This window comes from Pyrgilauda ruficollis, unplaced genomic scaffold, assembly GCF_017590135.1.
Source record: "Pyrgilauda ruficollis isolate IOZ18807 unplaced genomic scaffold, ASM1759013v1 scaffold215, whole genome shotgun sequence".
Lineage (NCBI taxonomy): Eukaryota > Metazoa > Chordata > Aves > Passeriformes > Passeridae > Pyrgilauda > Pyrgilauda ruficollis.
This window is the reverse complement of record NW_024520873.1, coordinates 39292-58166: the sequence shown is the minus strand read 5'-3', so window position 1 is coordinate 58166 and position 18875 is coordinate 39292. Positions and strand designations below refer to the sequence as shown.

Here is an 18875-nt window from a genome sequence, read left to right as displayed (position 1 = left end):
CCCCCCCCCCGGGCAGGGCTCTGGCACAGCCGGGGGGTGTCAGAGCTGCCAATCCAACCTCGGCCCCCACGGGACACCCGTGCGGGGGGGATGGGACCCGCCACGGCACCGGGGATATGGCCAGGGTGGTCCCCAGGGATTGTCTGGGACCCCCCCCCCAAAAGGCTGGGGGTCACCCCCGCAGTGAGGAGAGACAGGAGAGGGACAAGGACAGGAGATGCTGGATGTGACAAAGGGGACCAAGCTGTCCCCAGCCACCCAGGGGTCCCCGTGTCCCACCCCCACTGAGCAGGGGACCCCCGTGGGGACCCTGAGCTGTCCTTGCACACCCTGGGAGAGCCTCGGGAGACAGCGACCCCCCCCACAAAAGAGGGCCGGGCCCAGCTCCTGACTGGGACAGGGAGTTTGGGGACAGGGAAAGGGGTCTGAGGGTTGGGGTCTGCACTCTGGGGTTTGCAGGGCCCGGAGGCACAGCTGGGCACAGCTGGAGGGGTCCCCCATCCCTGGGGGTCTCCGGGCTGGATGAGGATTGAAGCCACGGCTGACGACCCCAAAACGGGCACTGGGATGAGGTGAGGGGCCCTCAGTTCTTCGTGCTGGACCCCAGGACAGCCCCCAGCCCCATTCCCCCCACCCCCGGCAGAGCCGGCAGCACACGACGGGCGGCGTTTGGGATCGGCTTTATTTGGGATGTGCGGGGCTGGGGGCGGGGGGTCCCTGGGGCGGGGAAAGCCGCGGGACGAGCCGGGAGCTCGGCGGGGGGAGCGGGATCCGCCCCCGGCCCTGAGGCAGCGCTCACGGTGCTCACTGCTCACCTGCAAAAGAGAAAACAGCGGAGCTGAGCCCCGGCCCGGCCCCCTCATCCCCTCTTGAGACCCCCCCAGGCGACCCCCACCCCCCCAGGCGCGGGGAGGGGCCGGGAGCGGTTTTGGGGCGCTGACCTCGGGGCTGCAGCCCGAGCCCCCGTGCGCACCCGAACACGTGTTTGCTCAGATGGGTCACCAGCCAGTTAATCGCGTCCATGAGATGCGACAGGATCCCCTCGTTCTTCTCGCCTTCCTGCGCCTCTGCGGGGGCAAAACCGGGGGGCTCCAGCACCCCGAGGGGCTCCTCGCCCCCTCCTCGGGGTTCCCGGCCCACCCAAAGCGGTGGCAGGTTCTGATCCCCCTATGACCCCCCCCCCGGAGGTGCCACCGTCCCCTGTCCCGGCTCCGTTTGTGCCTCGGGGGGGTCTGACCCGCCCGTTCCCTCCCCCTCGGAGCCGGGACAGGGATTTGGGATCGTTCCCAACCCTCGGGAGCGAACTGACCCGGTAGCACCAACCCTGCCCTGGAACAGAGACAGAACCCAAAGACCTGCCCTCCCCTGGGGAGTTCAGGGGTTTTAGGGGGTCCCAAAGCAGATCTGCCCTACCCTGGGGGTTTTAGGGGTTTTTGGGGGGCTTGCAAACCTTTCAGTTTTTCTGCCAGTTCCACCAGGACATTCGGGTCCACGCTGAGCTCCTCTGACTCCTCAGGGCTCTCTTCGGGATCCTCAGACTCCTCGGGGCTCGCTTCAGGATCCTCTGATTCCTCAGGGCTCTCCTCAGATTCCTCAGGCTCCTCAGGGCTTGCTTCGGGTTCCTCAGACTCTTCTGGGCTTCCCTCAGGTTCCTCGGATTCCTCAGAGCTCTCTTCAGGATCTTCGGACTCTTCAGGGCTGGCTTCAGGTTCCTCAGATTCCTCAGGACTCTCCTCAGATTCCTCAGACTCCTCAGGGCTCTCCTCGGGTTCCTCAGGCTCCTCGGGGCTCTCCTCAGACTCCTCAGGGCTCTCCTCAGATTCCTCAGACTCCTCGGGGCTCTCTTCGGGTTCCTCGGGCTCCTCGGGGCTCTCCTCAGACTCCTCAGGGCTCTCCTCAGATTCCTCGGATTCCTCGGGGCTCTCTTCAGGATCTTCGGACTCTTCAGGGCTGGCTTCGGGTTCCTCAGACTCCTCTGGGCTCGCTTCGGGTTCTTCGGACTCCTCGGGGCTTGCTTCGGGTTCCTCAGACTCCTCGGGGCTCTCCTCGGGTTCTTCGGACTCCTCGGGGCTCTCGTCGGATTCCTCAGACTCTTCAGGACTCTCCTCAGACTCCTCAGAGCTTTCCTCGGGTTCCTCGGGCTCCTCGGGACTCACCTCAGGATCCTCCAGCTCCTGGGACTCCTCGTTGGGGTCCAGCGGCCACAGCGACCCCAGCAGCCCCAAGGGTTCTTCATGAGGGTCCAGCAGTTCCAGGGGTTCCTCGTGGGGGTCCAGCAGTTCCACCGGTTCCTCATGGGGGTCCAGCAGCGCCAGCGGTTCCTCGTGGGGGTCCAGCAGCGCCAGCGGTTCCTCGTGGGGGTCCAGCAGCTCCAGGGGTTCCTCGTGGGGGTCCAGCAGCTCCAGGGGTTCCTCGTGGGGGTCCAGCAGCCCCAGCAGCTCCTGGGGTTTCTCCTTGACCTCCTGCAGCACGGCAGGGTCCAGCAGGTTGCCGAGCTCCGCCAGGAGCCCTTCCCAACTCGACTCCTCCACGGGGCCTGCGGGGGAAGAGCAGAGGTGGCATCGCCCACCTGGGCGGGGGTCGGGAGCCCCAGGACCCCCACCCCAGTCTGGGGACACCGCTGGCACCCTGACCTCCCTCCCATACCCACCGGGACACCCCCAGTGCCACCTCAATGCCACCCGCAGTGCCACCCCGGTGCCACCCCAATGCCATCCCGGTGCCACCCCGGTGCCAGCCGTGTCCCTTGCTCACGGGCAGTGGCCAAGCTGGCGAGCCCGGCCAGCAGCAGCGTGGTCCAGAGCTTCATCCTGGCGGCGGGCACGGGCACGGGCACGGGCACGGAGGGGTCGGGTGAGCGGGCTGGGTGAGCCGGGAGCCGCCTCTGCCCCTTTTGAAGGGGCTGGGGCAGGGCTGGGGCACCCGGGGATTTTCCAGGTGTGGGCAGGTGCCCGTGCCAGGGCGGGATTAGCCCGGATTAGCCCCCAGCCCCCCCGGGCCAGCCCAGCCCCAGCCCCGAGCAGTTCCTGACCCCCCCGGAGCTCCGAGGGTTGCACTCCAGAGCGTCCCAGGGCACCCCAGAGAAAATCAGTGCCCCCAGTGCACCCCAGAGTGTCCCAGGGTACCCCAGAGAGAACCAGTGCCCCCAGTGCACCCCAGAGTCCCCAGAGTCCCCCAGGGCACCCCTGGACAACCCACACACCCTCCCAGGCCCCCACACGCTCCAGCACTGGACTTCCCAGCACCTGATGGGAAAAGGACAGGAGGGGACATCTGGGGACATTTGGGGGACATTTGGGGACATGGAGGGACACGGGGATGGAGGGACATGGAGGACATACAGCTAGGACATGGAGTGACCATGGGCTGGACACAGCGAGGACACAGAGTGACCACGGGCTGGACACAGAGTGACACGGGCAGGACAGGGAGTGACACGGGCTGGACACGGGCAGCACACGGCGGGCAGAGCCGTGCCCCACGGGAGATGAGGATGAATCATTCCCGGAGCTGCTCGGACAGTTCCGGGGCTGGGGCCGGGCCGGGCCGGGCTCCGGGCTGTGCCGGGCTCGGGGCTGGGGCCGGGCTGGGGCTGGACCGTGCCGGGCTCCGGGGCCGGCCCCGCTCGCAGCAGGACCTGCCCGGCTGAGCCCCGCTCGGGAAAAGGTTCAGGCAGAGTTCTGGGGATTGATTGATTGATTGATTGATTGAAATGATTGATTGACGGCAGCTCCGAGGGATGGGGGTTTCAGGGATGTGTCCTGGGAGAGGTTCTGGGTCCTGCAGGAGTGGGAGTGGGGTGGGAATGGGGATGGAGGTGGGATTGAGATGGGATTGGAGGTGGGATTGGGGATGGGATGAGATGGGATTGGGGATGGGATTGGGAATGGGATTGGGGGTGGGATTGGGGATGGGATTGGGGGTGGGATTGGGGATAGATGAGGTAAGGATGGGTATGGCTGGGGCTGGATGTGGACGGGATTGGGGATGGGATTGGGGATGGAGAAGGGCTGGATGTGGATAGGAACAGGGATGAAGAAGGGATGGCTGTGGACAGGGATGGGGCAGGACGTGGTGTCCATGGGGACGGAATATGGGCAGGAGGAGCCTGGATGTGGATGGGGATGGAATTGGGGCAGGATGAGCCTGGATGTGGATGGGGATGGAACTGGGGCAGGATGAGCCTGGATGTGGATGGGGATGGAATTGGGGCGGGATGAGCCTGGATGTGGTGCCAGTAGGGATGGAGAACACCCCGCACCAAAGCCAGCCCCAAATGTAGGACACGGGGCCCTGCCGGCAGCTCCCCCCACTCCTTCCCTGCCCCCCCAGCAGCTCCTGCTCCCGTGGGAAGCGGCTCCCACGGCTTGGCCACATCCTTCCTCTTGGCTGCCGAGCCGAGGGATGAATCCTGGGTGTTTTCCATCATCCCAGCGCCCGAGGGAGGATTTGTGCCACCTTCCTGCCTGTTCCTGGTGGCTCAGAGAGCCCCGTTCATTCCCGGTGGGAAGAGGAGGGTGAGGAGAGCCCAGCCGTGCCCCGGGCGGGGATTTGGGGCAGGCAGATCCGGGAGGCAGAGCCAGAGCCCCCAGCAGGGAATTGGAATCCTGGATCAGGGAGTTAATCCCCAAACGCCCTCGCAGAAACGCCTCATGGCAAGAGGAACCTCTTTGTGCTGCTCCAGAAGTTCCCCATCCCAGTGGATTAATTAATCCTAAATGGCCCCAAAATCCCCTAAAACCCTCCTGGGAAGCACCGTGTCCTCCAAAGTGTCCATGAAATGTGCTGGAGCTGCTGATCTCTGCATGGAGAGCTGGAGGAAGATGTCCCAGCGTGTCCCCAACCCCATCCCTGTCCCAGTCTGGTTCTGGGATGGAACCATCTCCCCCTGGGATCTGGGATTCAGCCCCTGTGGGATGGAATTCTGCCCCCGGGATTTGGGATTCAGCCCCGGTGGGATGGAATTCTCCCCCCGGGATTTGGGATTCAGCCCCTGTGGGATGGAATTCTCCCTCTGGGATCTGGGATTCAGCCCCAGTGGGATGGAATTCTGCCCCCGGGATTTGGGATTCAGCCCCGGTGGGATGGAATTCTGCCCCCGGGATTTGGGATTCAGCCCCGGTGGGATGGAATTCTGCCCCCGGGATTTGGGATTCAGCCCCGGTGGGATGGAATTCTGCCCCCGGGATTTGGGATTCAGCCCCGGTGGGATGGAATTCTGCCCCCGGGATTTGGGATTCAGCCCCGGTGGGATGGAATTCTGCCCCCGGGATTTGGGATTCAGCCCCGGTGGGATGGAATTCTGCCCCCGGGATTTGGGATTCAGCCCCGGTGGGATGGAATTCTGCCCCCGGGATTTGGGATTCAGCCCCGGTGGGATGGAATTCTGCCCCCGGGATTTGGGATTCAGCCCCGGTGGGATGGAATTCTGCCCCCGGGATTTGGGATTCAGCCCCGGTGGGATGGAATTCTGCCCCCGGGATTTGGGATTCAGCCCCGGTGGGATGGAATTCTGCCCCCGGGATTTGGGATTCAGCCCCGGTGGGATGGAATTCTGCCCCCGGGATTTGGGATTCAGCCCCGGTGGGATGGAATTCTGCCCCCGGGATTTGGGATTCAGCCCCGGTGGGATGGAATTCTGCCCCCGGGATTTGGGATTCAGCCCCGGTGGGATGGAATTCTGCCCCCGGGATTTGGGATTCAGCCCCGGTGGGATGGAATTCTGCCCCCGGGATTTGGGATTCAGCCCCGGTGGGATGGAATTCTGCCCCCGGGATTTGGGATTCAGCCCCGGTGGGATGGAATTCTGCCCCCGGGATTTGGGATTCAGCCCCGGTGGGATGGAATTCTGCCCCCGGGATTTGGGATTCAGCCCCGGTGGGATGGAATTCTGCCCCCGGGATTTGGGATTCAGCCCCTGTGGGATGGAATTCTGCCCCCGGGATTTGGGATTCAGCCCCTGTGGGATGGAATTCTGCCCCCGGGATTTGGGATGCAGCCCCGGTGAGATGGAATTCTCCCCCCGGGATTTGGGATTCAGCCCCAGTGGGATGGAATCCTCCCCCCGGGATTTGGGATTCAGCCCCAGTGGGATGGAATCCTCCCCCCGGGATTTGGGATTCAGCCCCAGTGGGATGGAATTCTGCCCCCGGGATTTGGGATGCAGCCCCGGTGAGATGGAATTCTCCCCCCGGGATTTGGGGTTCATCCCCGGTGGGATGGAATCCTCCCCCCAGGATTTGGGATTCGGTCCCGGTGAGATGGAATTCTGCCCCGGGATTTGGGATTCGGCCCCAGCGGGATGGAATTCTGCTCCCAGGAGTTGGGATTCAGCCCCAGTGGGATGGAATCCTCCCCCCAGGATTTGGGATTCGGCCCCAGCGGGATGGAATTCTGCTCCCAGGAGTTGGGATTCAGCCCCAGTGGGATGGAATCCTCCCCCCAGGATTTGGGATTCGGCCCCAGCGGGATGGAATTCTGCTCCCAGGAGTTGGGATTCAGCCCCAGTGGGATGGAATCCTCCCCCCAGGATTTGGGATTCGGCCCCAGCGGGATGGAATTCTGCTCCCAGGAGTTGGGATTCAGCCCCAGTGGGATGGAATCCTCCCCCCAGGATTTGGGATTCGGCCCCAGCGGGATGGAATTCTGCTCCCAGGAGTTGGGATTCAGCCCCAGTGGGATGGAATCCTCCCCCCAGGATTTGGGATTCGGCCCCAGCGGGATGGAATTCTGCTCCCAGGAGTTGGGATTCAGCCCCAGTGGGATGGAATCCTCCCCCCAGGATTTGGGATTCGGCCCCAGCGGGATGGAATTCTGCTCCCAGGAGTTGGGATTCAGCCCCAGTGGGATGGAATCCTCCCCCCAGGATTTGGGATTCGGCCCCAGCGGGATGGAATTCTGCTCCCAGGAGTTGGGATTCAGCCCCAGTGGGATGGAATCCTCCCCCCAGGATTTGGGATTCGGCCCCAGCGGGATGGAATTCTGCTCCCAGGAGTTGGGATTCAGCCCCAGTGGGATGGAATCCTCCCCCCAGGATTTGGGATTCGGCCCCAGCGGGATGGAATTCTGCTCCCAGGAGTTGGGATTCAGCCCCAGTGGGATGGAATCCTCCCCCCAGGATTTGGGATTCGGCCCCAGCGGGATGGAATTCTGCTCCCAGGAGTTGGGATTCAGCCCCAGTGGGATGGAATCCTCCCCCCAGGATTTGGGATTCGGCCCCAGCGGGATGGAATTCTGCTCCCAGGAGTTGGGATTCAGCCCCAGTGGGATGGAATCCTCCCCCCAGGATTTGGGATTCGGCCCCAGCGGGATGGAATTCTGCTCCCAGGAGTTGGGATTCAGCCCCAGTGGGATGGAATCCTCCCCCCAGGATTTGGGATTCGGCCCCAGCGGGATGGAATTCTGCTCCCAGGAGTTGGGATTCAGCCCCAGTGGGATGGAATCCTCCCCCCAGGATTTGGGATTCGGCCCCAGCGGGATGGAATTCTGCTCCCAGGAGTTGGGATTCAGCCCCAGTGGGATGGAATCCTCCCCCCAGGATTTGGGATTCGGCCCCAGCGGGATGGAATTCTGCTCCCAGGAGTTGGGATTCAGCCCCAGTGGGATGGAATCCTCCCCCCAGGATTTGGGATTCGGCCCCAGCGGGATGGAATTCTGCTCCCAGGAGTTGGGATTCAGCCCCAGTGGGATGGAATCCTCCCCCCAGGATTTGGGATTCGGCCCCAGCGGGATGGAATTCTGCTCCCAGGAGTTGGGATTCAGCCCCAGTGGGATGGAATCCTCCCCCCAGGATTTGGGATTCGGCCCCAGCGGGATGGAATTCTGCTCCCAGGAGTTGGGATTCAGCCCCAGTGGGATGGAATCCTCCCCCCAGGATTTGGGATTCGGCCCCAGCGGGATGGAATTCTGCTCCCAGGAGTTGGGATTCAGCCCCAGTGGGATGGAATCCTCCCCCCAGGATTTGGGATTCGGCCCCAGCGGGATGGAATTCTGCTCCCAGGAGTTGGGATTCAGCCCCAGTGGGATGGAATCCTCCCCCCAGGATTTGGGATTCGGCCCCAGCGGGATGGAATTCTGCTCCCAGGAGTTGGGATTCAGCCCCAGTGGGATGGAATCCTCCCCCCAGGATTTGGGATTCGGCCCCAGCGGGATGGAATTCTGCTCCCAGGAGTTGGGATTCAGCCCCAGTGGGATGGAATCCTCCCCCCAGGATTTGGGATTCGGCCCCAGCGGGATGGAATTCTGCTCCCAGGAGTTGGGATTCAGCCCCAGTGGGATGGAATCCTCCCCCCAGGATTTGGGATTCGGCCCCAGCGGGATGGAATTCTGCTCCCAGGAGTTGGGATTCAGCCCCAGTGGGATGGAATCCTCCCCCCAGGATTTGGGATTCGGCCCCAGCGGGATGGAATTCTGCTCCCAGGAGTTGGGATTCAGCCCCAGTGGGATGGAATCCTCCCCCCAGGATTTGGGATTCGGCCCCAGCGGGATGGAATTCTGCTCCCAGGAGTTGGGATTCAGCCCCAGTGGGATGGAATCCTCCCCCCAGGATTTGGGATTCGGCCCCAGCGGGATGGAATTCTGCTCCCAGGAGTTGGGATTCAGCCCCAGTGGGATGGAATCCTCCCCCCAGGATTTGGGATTCGGCCCCAGCGGGATGGAATTCTGCTCCCAGGAGTTGGGATTCAGCCCCAGTGGGATGGAATCCTCCCCCCAGGATTTGGGATTCGGCCCCAGCGGGATGGAATTCTGCTCCCAGGAGTTGGGATTCAGCCCCAGTGGGATGGAATCCTCCCCCCAGGATTTGGGATTCGGCCCCAGCGGGATGGAATTCTGCTCCCAGGAGTTGGGATTCAGCCCCAGTGGGATGGAATCCTCCCCCCAGGATTTGGGATTCGGCCCCAGCGGGATGGAATTCTGCTCCCAGGAGTTGGGATTCAGCCCCAGTGGGATGGAATCCTCCCCCCAGGATTTGGGATTCGGCCCCAGCGGGATGGAATTCTGCTCCCAGGAGTTGGGATTCAGCCCCAGTGGGATGGAATCCTCCCCCCAGGATTTGGGATTCGGCCCCAGCGGGATGGAATTCTGCTCCCAGGAGTTGGGATTCAGCCCCAGTGGGATGGAATCCTCCCCCCAGGATTTGGGATTCGGCCCCAGCGGGATGGAATTCTGCTCCCAGGAGTTGGGATTCAGCCCCAGTGGGATGGAATCCTCCCCCCAGGATTTGGGATTCGGCCCCAGCGGGATGGAATTCTGCTCCCAGGAGTTGGGATTCAGCCCCAGTGGGATGGAATCCTCCCCCCAGGATTTGGGATTCGGCCCCAGCGGGATGGAATTCTGCTCCCAGGAGTTGGGATTCAGCCCCAGTGGGATGGAATCCTCCCCCCAGGATTTGGGATTCGGCCCCAGCGGGATGGAATTCTGCTCCCAGGAGTTGGGATTCAGCCCCAGTGGGATGGAATCCTCCCCCCAGGATTTGGGATTCGGCCCCAGCGGGATGGAATTCTGCTCCCAGGAGTTGGGATTCAGCCCCAGTGGGATGGAATCCTCCCCCCAGGATTTGGGATTCGGCCCCAGCGGGATGGAATTCTGCTCCCAGGAGTTGGGATTCAGCCCCAGTGGGATGGAATCCTCCCCCCAGGATTTGGGATTCGGCCCCAGCGGGATGGAATTCTGCTCCCAGGAGTTGGGATTCAGCCCCAGTGGGATGGAATCCTCCCCCCAGGATTTGGGATTCGGCCCCAGCGGGATGGAATTCTGCTCCCAGGAGTTGGGATTCAGCCCCAGTGGGATGGAATCCTCCCCCCAGGATTTGGGATTCGGCCCCAGCGGGATGGAATTCTGCTCCCAGGAGTTGGGATTCAGCCCCAGTGGGATGGAATCCTCCCCCCAGGATTTGGGATTCGGCCCCAGCGGGATGGAATTCTGCTCCCAGGAGTTGGGATTCAGCCCCAGTGGGATGGAATCCTCCCCCCAGGATTTGGGATTCGGCCCCAGCGGGATGGAATTCTGCTCCCAGGAGTTGGGATTCAGCCCCAGTGGGATGGAATCCTCCCCCCAGGATTTGGGATTCGGCCCCAGCGGGATGGAATTCTGCTCCCAGGAGTTGGGATTCAGCCCCAGTGGGATGGAATCCTCCCCCCAGGATTTGGGATTCGGCCCCAGCGGGATGGAATTCTGCTCCCAGGAGTTGGGATTCAGCCCCAGTGGGATGGAATCCTCCCCCCAGGATTTGGGATTCGGCCCCAGCGGGATGGAATTCTGCTCCCAGGAGTTGGGATTCAGCCCCAGTGGGATGGAATCCTCCCCCCAGGATTTGGGATTCGGCCCCAGCGGGATGGAATTCTGCTCCCAGGAGTTGGGATTCAGCCCCAGTGGGATGGAATCCTCCCCCCAGGATTTGGGATTCGGCCCCAGCGGGATGGAATTCTGCTCCCAGGAGTTGGGATTCAGCCCCAGTGGGATGGAATCCTCCCCCCAGGATTTGGGATTCGGCCCCAGCGGGATGGAATTCTGCTCCCAGGAGTTGGGATTCAGCCCCAGTGGGATGGAATCCTCCCCCCAGGATTTGGGATTCGGCCCCAGCGGGATGGAATTCTGCTCCCAGGAGTTGGGATTCAGCCCCAGTGGGATGGAATCCTCCCCCCAGGATTTGGGATTCGGCCCCAGCGGGATGGAATTCTGCTCCCAGGAGTTGGGATTCAGCCCCAGTGGGATGGAATCCTCCCCCCAGGATTTGGGATTCGGCCCCAGCGGGATGGAATTCTGCTCCCAGGAGTTGGGATTCAGCCCCAGTGGGATGGAATCCTCCCCCCAGGATTTGGGATTCGGCCCCAGCGGGATGGAATTCTGCTCCCAGGAGTTGGGATTCAGCCCCAGTGGGATGGAATCCTCCCCCCAGGATTTGGGATTCGGCCCCAGCGGGATGGAATTCTGCTCCCAGGAGTTGGGATTCAGCCCCAGTGGGATGGAATCCTCCCCCCAGGATTTGGGATTCGGCCCCAGCGGGATGGAATTCTGCTCCCAGGAGTTGGGATTCAGCCCCAGTGGGATGGAATCCTCCCCCCAGGATTTGGGATTCGGCCCCAGCGGGATGGAATTCTGCTCCCAGGAGTTGGGATTCAGCCCCAGTGGGATGGAATCCTCCCCCCGGGATTTGGGATTCAGTCCCGGTGGGATGGAATTCTGCTCCCAGGATTTGGGATTCAGCCCCTGTGGGATGGAATTCTCCCCCCGGGATTTGGGATTCGGCCCCAGTGGGATGGAATTCTGCCCCCGGGATTTGGGATTCAGCCCCGGTGGGATGGAATTCTGCCCCCGGGATTTGGGATTCAGCCCCTGTGGGATGGAATTCTGCCCCCGGGATTTGGGATGCAGACCCGGTGAGATGGAATTCTCCCCCCGGGATTTGGGGTTCATCCCCGGTGGGATGGAATCCTCCCCCCAGGATTTGGGATTCGGTCCCGGTGAGATGGAATTCTGCCCCGGGATTTGGGATGTGGTCCCGGCCCCGGTGCCAGAGGGGCCGCGGGGATAATCCCGGATGATCCCGGGCCTGGCCGCTCTCCACGGGGAAGCCCCGGGGCTGTTGATCCTCTGGGACTTCCCGGTGCCACCCTGGCACGCCGAGGGTCCCGGGGGGCGGCCAGCACGGGGACAGCGACAGCCCGGTGACAAAGGGACAGCGGTGGCTCCTCGCCGGGGTCCTGGGGCTGTCACCTGGGGGGGCGCGGGGGCTGTGCCCGACCCCCGGGTGGGGGCTGGGCAGGGATGATCGCACCCCCCAGCACGGACACGGCCACCGCCATCCCTTGGGGGACTTTATTTTGTCCCCACCCCCCTCTAGTGAAACCCACCAAAGTGCAAGTGACGTCCCCAAGGGCTGGGGACACGCCCCCAAAGGCTGGGGACACGTCCCCTCTGCAGGCCCCGAGCCACAGGGCTGGGGGGGCGAGGGAGGGACAAAAAAATGGGGCAAAATCCCGAGCGCGGAGGTTTTCCTGTGCCACACACACACACACGCACACGTGTCACACGCGTGTCCAAAACGTCCGTGGGACAGCCGGCCGAGGCCACACGTCCTCCCGAGGTGGCCTCGGGTCACGCAGTCCGGGCCGGGGGCGCCGAGGGGGGGAGCGGCTCCTCCCCGAAGCCGCTGCTGTGGGAGCGCCCCTGGAGCAGGGAGCCTGCGGGGACACGGTGGGGACACTTTGGAACACGTGTGGGACACGGTGGGGACAGGGCGGAGACGCGGTGGGGACAGGGCGGGAACAGGGCGGGGACATGGCGGGGACACGGTGGGACATGGTGGGACACGGTGGGGACAGAGCGGGGACAAGGTGGGACACGGTGGGGACAATTTGGAACACGGTGGGGACACGTGTGGGACACGGTGGGACATGGCGGGGACACGGTGGGGACAGAGCGGGGACAGGGCGGGGACACCGTGGGGACATGGCGGGGACACGGTGGGACATGATGGGGACACGGTGGGGACACAGCGGGGACACGCTGGCACCGGGCAGCCCGTGCCCCCCAGGAGGGTGGGGAAGACCCCCACTCACTCCTGCGGGTGCTGATGAAGGGACGGGGGGAGCGGGCGGCTTCCTCGGGGGCATCATCATCATCGTCATCATCATCATCCTCCTCCTCATCATCATCATCGTCATTATCCTCCTCCTCCTCGCTCAGCACCTGCGGGGGGTGGGTGCGGGGCCCAGCGTGTCACCGCTGCCGTGACAAAGGTGTGGCGCCGCCCCCGCGCGTCCCTCGTGTCCCCACGCGTGACCCGGCCCGGCCTGTGCGTGCCTGTGCCCGCGGGGGGGGGCAGGGACCCGGCTCCCCCCGGGCCCGGCGCCGCCCGAGCCTCTGAATCATTGAAACCTTAAAAGCCTGCGAGGCTCCGGGGACATTTCCCGCTCCAGCTCCTTCCCCGCGCCAGCCGGGGGGGCCTTCCTCCCCCTCCTCCTCCTCCTCACCTCCTCCAGCTCGAAGGACTCCGCCGCTCCTCGTGGCTCGGGGGGCTTGGGGACACTCCCGGGGGGCTGCAGCCCCTGGGGACCCCCCCGCAGCCCGGCGAGGTGTCCCCCGGCCCTCGTGGTGGCCCCCGGGTGGCACCGAGGGTCGAGGCCGGGGTCGCCCGGGGGTCGCAGCCCCGCGGGGCTCTCGGGGATGGCCGCCACCCTGCTGGGTGTCCCTGTGTCCCCCCGCGCTACTCTGGCAGGGCACGAAGCCCCCCCGCGCCCCCAGACCCCCCGGCCGCGGGGACAGGAGCGCTCGGGGTGTCCCCACGCTGTCCCCGCAGGGGGTGGCCTCGGGGACGGCCACCACTGCCCCGTGGCCGTGTCGCTGTCCCCCCGGGAGCCCTCGGGGGCACCGCCCGGCCCCGCCCGGAGCCCCCCCGGGTCCCGCGCGCTGCGGGGGCAGGGGGTCTCGCCCCGGGTCCCCCCCCGCGGGATGTCGCCGTTGTCGCCTGCCCCGGTGTAGAGGCACAGCGAGGACACCGCGCGCTTCAGGCGCTCCCCGGGCCGCTCGGCGCTGTCGGGGATGTCGCGACAGGGCCGGGGGGGGGCGATGCGCTGCAGGGGGGTCCGCGACACGTGGGAGTAGAGGCAGAAGAACGCGTCGGCGGCGGCAGCCAGGGCCTGCACCTGCTGGAAGCGACCTGGGGGCGACATCGGGGGGTCAGGGGGCTCGGGGGGGCTGGGAGGGTCCCCCTAGCTCCCACCTGGGGAAACTGAGGCACGGCAGCCATTTCCCACCTCCGACAGGAGCAGTGAGTGCATCCCACCTCACAGCTCGGCAGGCTCGGGGTGATCCCCCAATTCCCGCACGGGGAAACTGAGGCACGGGAGGGTTTCCCATCCCCCCCCCCGAGGGCCGCTGGCGGGCAGGGGACAGCAGGGACACGGGGACAGCGGTGTCACGCACTGGCCAGCAGCAGGCAGGGATCCTCCGTGGCCAGGCGCCGCGCTTGGGCCCGCAGGAAGAGCCCGAGGTCGATGCCGCTGGCGCGGGACGGGCCCGAGAAGAAGCGGGGGGGGACCCGGGACGCGACCCCCGGCTCGCTCCCCACGAAGCCCAGGCTGTGCAGGATCTCCTCGGCGTCCGACTGGCACCAGGCCAGCACGGCGAGCAGGCTGCGCGAGGGGACAGTCCCGCCGGGGGGACAGAGGCGTGACAGCGACCCCCGAGCGCCCTGCCCCCACCTGCGGCTGCTGGGGACACCGGAGGGGACACCGGAGGGGACACCGGAGGGGACACTGCAGGCCGTGCTGTCCCCAGGGTTCGGCCGCCGCTCCCACTGACTCCTGCGTGGGGAGGGGACAGTGCCAGGGGACACACCGGGACAGTGTCCCCCGCCCTGCCAGCCTCCCCCGGGACCCCAAATCTCACCTGCCCGCCGCCTGGGGGGTCCCCGGGAGCAACAGAGCTGGAAAAGGGAGCGGGGGGACAGCAGGGGGTGACTGGCGCTGGTTTGGGGACATCCCCGCCCTTGTCACAGCCCCGGAGGGACGCAGAGCTTGGGGACACCTGGAGGAGCAGATGGTGGCTGTCCCCAGCCCCGCTGTCCCCTCGGGGGTGGAGGTGACACCTCGGGACCCCCGGGGGGGGTTGGGTACCTTCAGCTCCCGAGCTCAGCTCGTCCTCGAGGCTCGTCCCGCTGCTGCCACGCGCTGCGAGAGAGGGAGGGGACACTCTGCGACACCCCCGGGGACCCCCCGGGCCACCGCGGGGAGGGGACAAAGCTGACGTACCGCAGGGTCCCCACGATCCCGGCTCGTCCAGCGCGGCAGCCCTGCGCCACAGAACGGCCCCGGTCACGGCCCCGACCCCGACCCCAGCCCAAGCCCCGAGCCCGTCCCGGGGACAGGAGGTGGCACAGGACAGCAGAGCGCGGCGGGGTGGGGACAGGGACACGCAGGGGACAGGAGGGGACACGGCGGCTGTGCTGGCTTTTGGGTCTCCTCAGCACATTCCCAATCCCAGGGACCCCCGTGAGACCCCCCAGGGCGGCGCGGGGGGAAGGTGCCACCAGCCCAGCCCAGCCCTGGGGACATCCCGCTGTGACCACGTGGGGGGTCACACGTGTCACACGTCACTGTCCCCCCGCCATGTGCACCTCCAGGAACGGCCGAACCAGAGCCTCGCCCCCTCCCCAAATCCCCTGGGAGAGGGCTGTGTCCCCCGGCGACCCCCGGGTGTCCCCCCTCACCCGCAGTCCCGCAGCCAGGTCCGGACGCTGCCGCAGAGCGCTCCTGGGGGACACAGGGGCCGTGAGGGGACCCGGCCCGGGGGTCCCTCCCGCGCCCCGGGCTGGCCCTGACCGCCCCGGACAGCGCGGTCCGGCTGTGGCGGCTCCCAGGGAACAGCGGCCGCCTGCTCCTCTTCCTCCTCTTCCTCCGCGTCCTCCTCTTCCTCCTTCTCGTGCTCGCCCTCGGGGCTGCTCCATCCCCGGCTCTGCCGGGCCCACGCGCGGCGCCGCTGCCACGAGGAGGGGCCGAGCACCGGGGGTCCCTCCATGGCCCGGGGGGCCGGGGGGCTCCCTGGGGGACAGGAGGGACGTGAGGGACCGGGGGGTGGGGGGAGCCACCGGGGGTTCCACGGGCATGGGCAGGGTGGGCTCGGGGCAGCTCAGAGTGGGCTAGGGGCAGCTCAGGGTGGGCTCGGGGCACTCGGGTGGGCTCGGGACATCTCAGGGTGGGCTCGAGGCAGTTCAGGGTGGGTTCGGGACAGTTCAGGGTGGGTTCGGGGCATCCCGGGAGTGCTTTGCCCCCTCCCAGGTGTTTTCTCGGGTGCCAATGGCGCCGAGGGCGGAGTGGGACAGGCCCGGAGCTGCCGGGGCTCCTCATCGAGACCACCGCCATCCCCCGGGGCACGTGGCCGGGAACACCCCCAGGACCCCCGGCCCTGCCCCCCGGGACCCCCGGATCCAGGAGGTGCCGTGACCCCCCAGTGCCCTTCCCGGCCCCCCTGGCTGGGCCTGGCACAGGGAATGTGGGTGGGGGTCCCCGCCAGGGCTCGTGACCCCCAGCCCATCCTGCTCATCCTCTTCCTCCTCCTCTTCCTCCTCACCCCACCTGCTCCTCCCGCTGGGTTTCCCATCGGCCCTGGGCGCTGGAATCGCCTCTCTCGGTGCCCCCATCCCCCCCACGGCCCCGTCCCTTCGTGCCCACCCCAAGCTCCCTCCCCTCCCTCCACCCCCACTGCCCCCATCCCCAAAACCCCAAATCTCCAAAACCCCAAACCCCAAATCCCAGATCCCTCGGCACTGACTGGCTCCGGGGCTGGTGGGCAGCTCCCCCCTCTGCCCCCCATCCCCAAAATCCCCAATCCCAGATCACCAAGTCCCCAGTCCCAGATCCCCAAATCCCCAATCCCGGGTCCCTCGGCACTGACCGGCTCCGGGGGCGGGTGGGCAGCTCCCCCCTCTGCCCCCCCCCCATCCCAAACCAATCCCAAATCCCGGATCCCCAAATCCCCAGTCCCAGACCCCCAAATCCCCAATCCCGGGTCCCTGGGCACTGACCGGCTCCGGGGGTGGGTGGGCAGCTCTCCCCTCTGCCCGGCCGGGTCCCGCGGGCAGCCGCCTCCTGCCCCTCCGGCGCCCCGCCCGGCCCCCATCCGTCGTCAGCGGAGCGGGAGGAAACTCATCAGCTTGGAAGAGGAAATTAAAAAAAAAAAAAATCAACAGCCCAAACCTCAAACGTCGCCCCACATCCGCCACCGCAGCGGGAAAAGCTCTGTGCGACGCCAGCGGGCGCTGGGGACAGCCCGGGCACCCCCTGCCACCTCCCGAGGGGTCTCTGACCTTCCCAGAGGGTCCCTGATCTTCCCAAAGGGTCCCTGATCTTCCCGACGTATCCCCAACCTTCCCAAAGGGTCCCCAACCTTCCCAAAGGTGTCCCCAACCCTCCCAAGGTGTCCCCAACCTTCCCAAAGGGTCTCTGATCTTCCTGAGGCATCCCCAACCTTCCCAAAGGGTCCCCAACCCTCCCAAGGTGTCCTCAACCTTCCCAAAGGGTCCCGGATTGTCCCAACGTGTCCCAAACTTTCCCAAAGGGTCCCCAACCCTCCCAAGGTGTCCTCAACCTTCCCAAAGGGTCCCGGATTGTCCCAAAGTGTCCCCAAACTTTCCTAAAGGGTCTCCAACCTTCCTGAGGTGTCCCAAAGCTTCCCAAGGTGTCCCCAAACTTCCCTAAGGGTCCCCGACCTTCCCAAGGGAAGCGGGTGATGGCGAGGCCACCCTGGGTTTGGGGGGTGACAAGGAGGGGTTTTCCCTGGCAGTGGTTTTCCAAGCTGGGATGGCACCTCTATGCCAGGGGGACAGCACAGGGTGGCAGGGACATGGGGACAGCACAGGGTGACAGGGACATCCCCAGCGTGGGGACAGCACTCACCTCACAGCCACCAAGGTGCCACCCCTGGCCCCTCATCCATTCTGACGGATCCCCAAGGAGCTGGAATCTCCAGGAGCTGGGATCTCCACGAGCTGGGATCTCCAGCAGCTGCAGTCTCCAGGAGTTTGGAACCCCAGGAGCTGGAATTCTCAGGAGTTGCAATTCCCTGGAGCTGGATCCCCCAGGAGCAGGAATTCCTAGGATTTGGGAAGCCCAAGAATTGGATTCCCCAGGAGCTGGAATCCCCAGGATCTGGAATTCCCAGCAATTGGAATTCCCAGGATCTGGAATCCCCAGGATCTGGAAATCCCAGCAATTGGAATCCCCAGGATCTGGAAATTCCAGCAATTGGAATTCCCAGGATCTGGAATCTCCAGCAGCTGGAATCTCCAGGATCTGGAATCTCCAGGATCTGGAATCCCCAGGATCCGGACACCCCCGGACCTCTGTCCCCAGGGCCGTGTCCCCGAGGCTCAGCGGTGACAGTGGCCGCAGCCCCGGGCGCTGCCCCGGCCGGGATCCCGTCAAAAAAGGCAAAGCAGCTCCGGGCGGCAGCGCCGCGCCCGCTCCGCCGGGTATTTTTAGCCCGGGAGTGTTTGTGGATAAAGCCCCGAATTAAGCGTTCCTTCAGCCGGGCCCGGCCGGGGGGGCAGGGACCGGGGAGGACGGGAATACCCCCGGCAGGACGGGAATATCCCCGGGAAGGACGGGAATACCCCGGCAGGACGGGAACATCCCCGGGAAAGATGGAAATATTCCTGGGGAGGACGGGAACACCCCCGGGAGGACGGGAATACCCGCGGGAAGGACGGGAATATTCCTGGGAAGGATGGGAAGAGCGCTGGAAGGACGGGAAGAGCCCTGGGAAGGACGGGAGTATTCCTGGGAAGGATGGACATATCCCCCGGGAAGGACGGACACGTCCCCAGGAAGGACAGACACCAGCCTGGACAGATCCCTCCGGCCCCGCTCCGGGGTGGGAGCGGGAGAACGGCCCCGTCCTGTCCCCCCTGTCACATCCCGCACACGGCTGTCCCCAAGGGGGTCCCCAGGGATGTCCCCAAGGATGTCCCCAAGGATACCCCCAGGGATGTCCCCAAGGGGGTCCCCAAGAATGTCCCCAGGATGTCCCCAAGGATGCCCCCAGGGATGTCCCCAGGATGTCACCCAAGGATGTCCCCAGGAGGTCCCCAAGGATGCCCCCAGGATGTCCCCAAGGATATCCCCAGGATGTCCCCAAGGATGCCCCCAGGGATGTCCCCAGGATGTCACCCAAGGATGCCCCCAGGGATGCCCCCAAGGGGGTCCCAAGGATATCCCCAGGATGTCCCCAAGGATGCCCCCAGGATGTCACCCAAGCACGGCCAGGGCACCCGCAGTGCCACCAGGGCCTGCCCAGTGACACTCGCTGCTGCCGGGGGGGCTCCCAGTTCAGCACAGCCCCCCCAGTATCCCCTCATCCCATTCCCACCCCCCCCC

General features: G+C 65.5%; 3 protein-coding genes across 5 annotated transcripts; all 3 read right to left on the bottom strand.

Moving 5' to 3' along the window:
* Nucleotides 1–675: 675 nt before the first annotated feature.
* Nucleotides 676–3850, bottom strand: LOC121353972 (fibrous sheath CABYR-binding protein-like). Of its 3 annotated transcripts, none has more exons than XM_041468220.1 (4): nucleotides 2755–3850; nucleotides 1451–2536; nucleotides 942–1067; nucleotides 676–815 (listed from the first exon to the last, which is right to left on the bottom strand). In XM_041468220.1, the coding sequence occupies exons 1-4, from the start codon at nucleotides 2807–2809 to the stop codon at nucleotides 805–807; spliced, it is 1278 nt and encodes a 425-aa protein (XP_041324154.1). In that variant the 5' UTR covers nucleotides 2810–3850; the 3' UTR covers nucleotides 676–804. The 3 variants fall into 3 exon arrangements, with proteins under 3 accessions (XP_041324154.1, XP_041324157.1, XP_041324156.1); XM_041468222.1 differs by having other exon boundaries at nucleotides 684–815; nucleotides 974–1067; XM_041468223.1 differs by lacking the exon at nucleotides 942–1067.
* On the bottom strand, nucleotides 3669–11817 carry LOC121353980 (decreased expression in renal and prostate cancer protein-like; the record flags this gene model as incomplete). The annotated part of the gene is made up of 3 exons (XM_041468240.1): nucleotides 3669–3780; nucleotides 5946–6268; nucleotides 11158–11817. Coding segments are annotated over 3 exons (1095 nt in total), but the record flags the coding sequence as incomplete, so codon positions are not given.
* TESPA1 (thymocyte expressed, positive selection associated 1) lies at nucleotides 11815–17694 on the bottom strand. Its single transcript, XM_041468219.1, has 10 exons — nucleotides 17397–17694; nucleotides 16526–16653; nucleotides 15212–15542; nucleotides 14754–14794; nucleotides 14619–14672; nucleotides 14392–14428; nucleotides 13927–14306; nucleotides 12975–13660; nucleotides 12561–12690; nucleotides 11815–12182 (listed from the first exon to the last, which is right to left on the bottom strand). The coding sequence occupies exons 3-10, from the start codon at nucleotides 15517–15519 to the stop codon at nucleotides 12097–12099; spliced, it is 1722 nt and encodes a 573-aa protein (XP_041324153.1). The 5' UTR covers nucleotides 15520–15542; nucleotides 16526–16653; nucleotides 17397–17694; the 3' UTR covers nucleotides 11815–12096.
* Between the last annotated feature and the right edge of the window lie 1181 nt (nucleotides 17695–18875).

Bases quoted from the DNA above. Each gene is read 5' to 3' on its own strand.
- LOC121353972 (XM_041468220.1), bottom strand. From the start codon at position 2,809: ATGAAGCTCTGGACCACGCTGCTGCTGGCCGGGCTCGCCAGCTTGGCC. The intron at 2,537-2,754 runs GTGAGCAAGGGA...CTTCCCCCGCAG, and splicing joins CGCCAGCTTGGCCACTGCCC to GCCCCGTGGAGGAGTCGAGT. The intron at 1,068-1,450 runs GTTTGCAAGCCC...TTGCCCCCGCAG, and splicing joins ACTGGCAGAAAAACTGAAAG to AGGCGCAGGAAGGCGAGAAG.
- TESPA1 (XM_041468219.1), bottom strand. From the start codon at position 15,519: ATGGAGGGACCCCCGGTGCTCGGCCCCTCCTCGTGGCAGCGGCGCCGC. The intron at 14,429-14,618 runs GTACCCAACCCC...TCCCTTTTCCAG, and splicing joins GCTGAGCTCGGGAGCTGAAG to CTCTGTTGCTCCCGGGGACC. The intron at 14,307-14,391 runs GTGAGATTTGGG...CTCCCCACGCAG, and splicing joins ACCCCCCAGGCGGCGGGCAG to GAGTCAGTGGGAGCGGCGGC.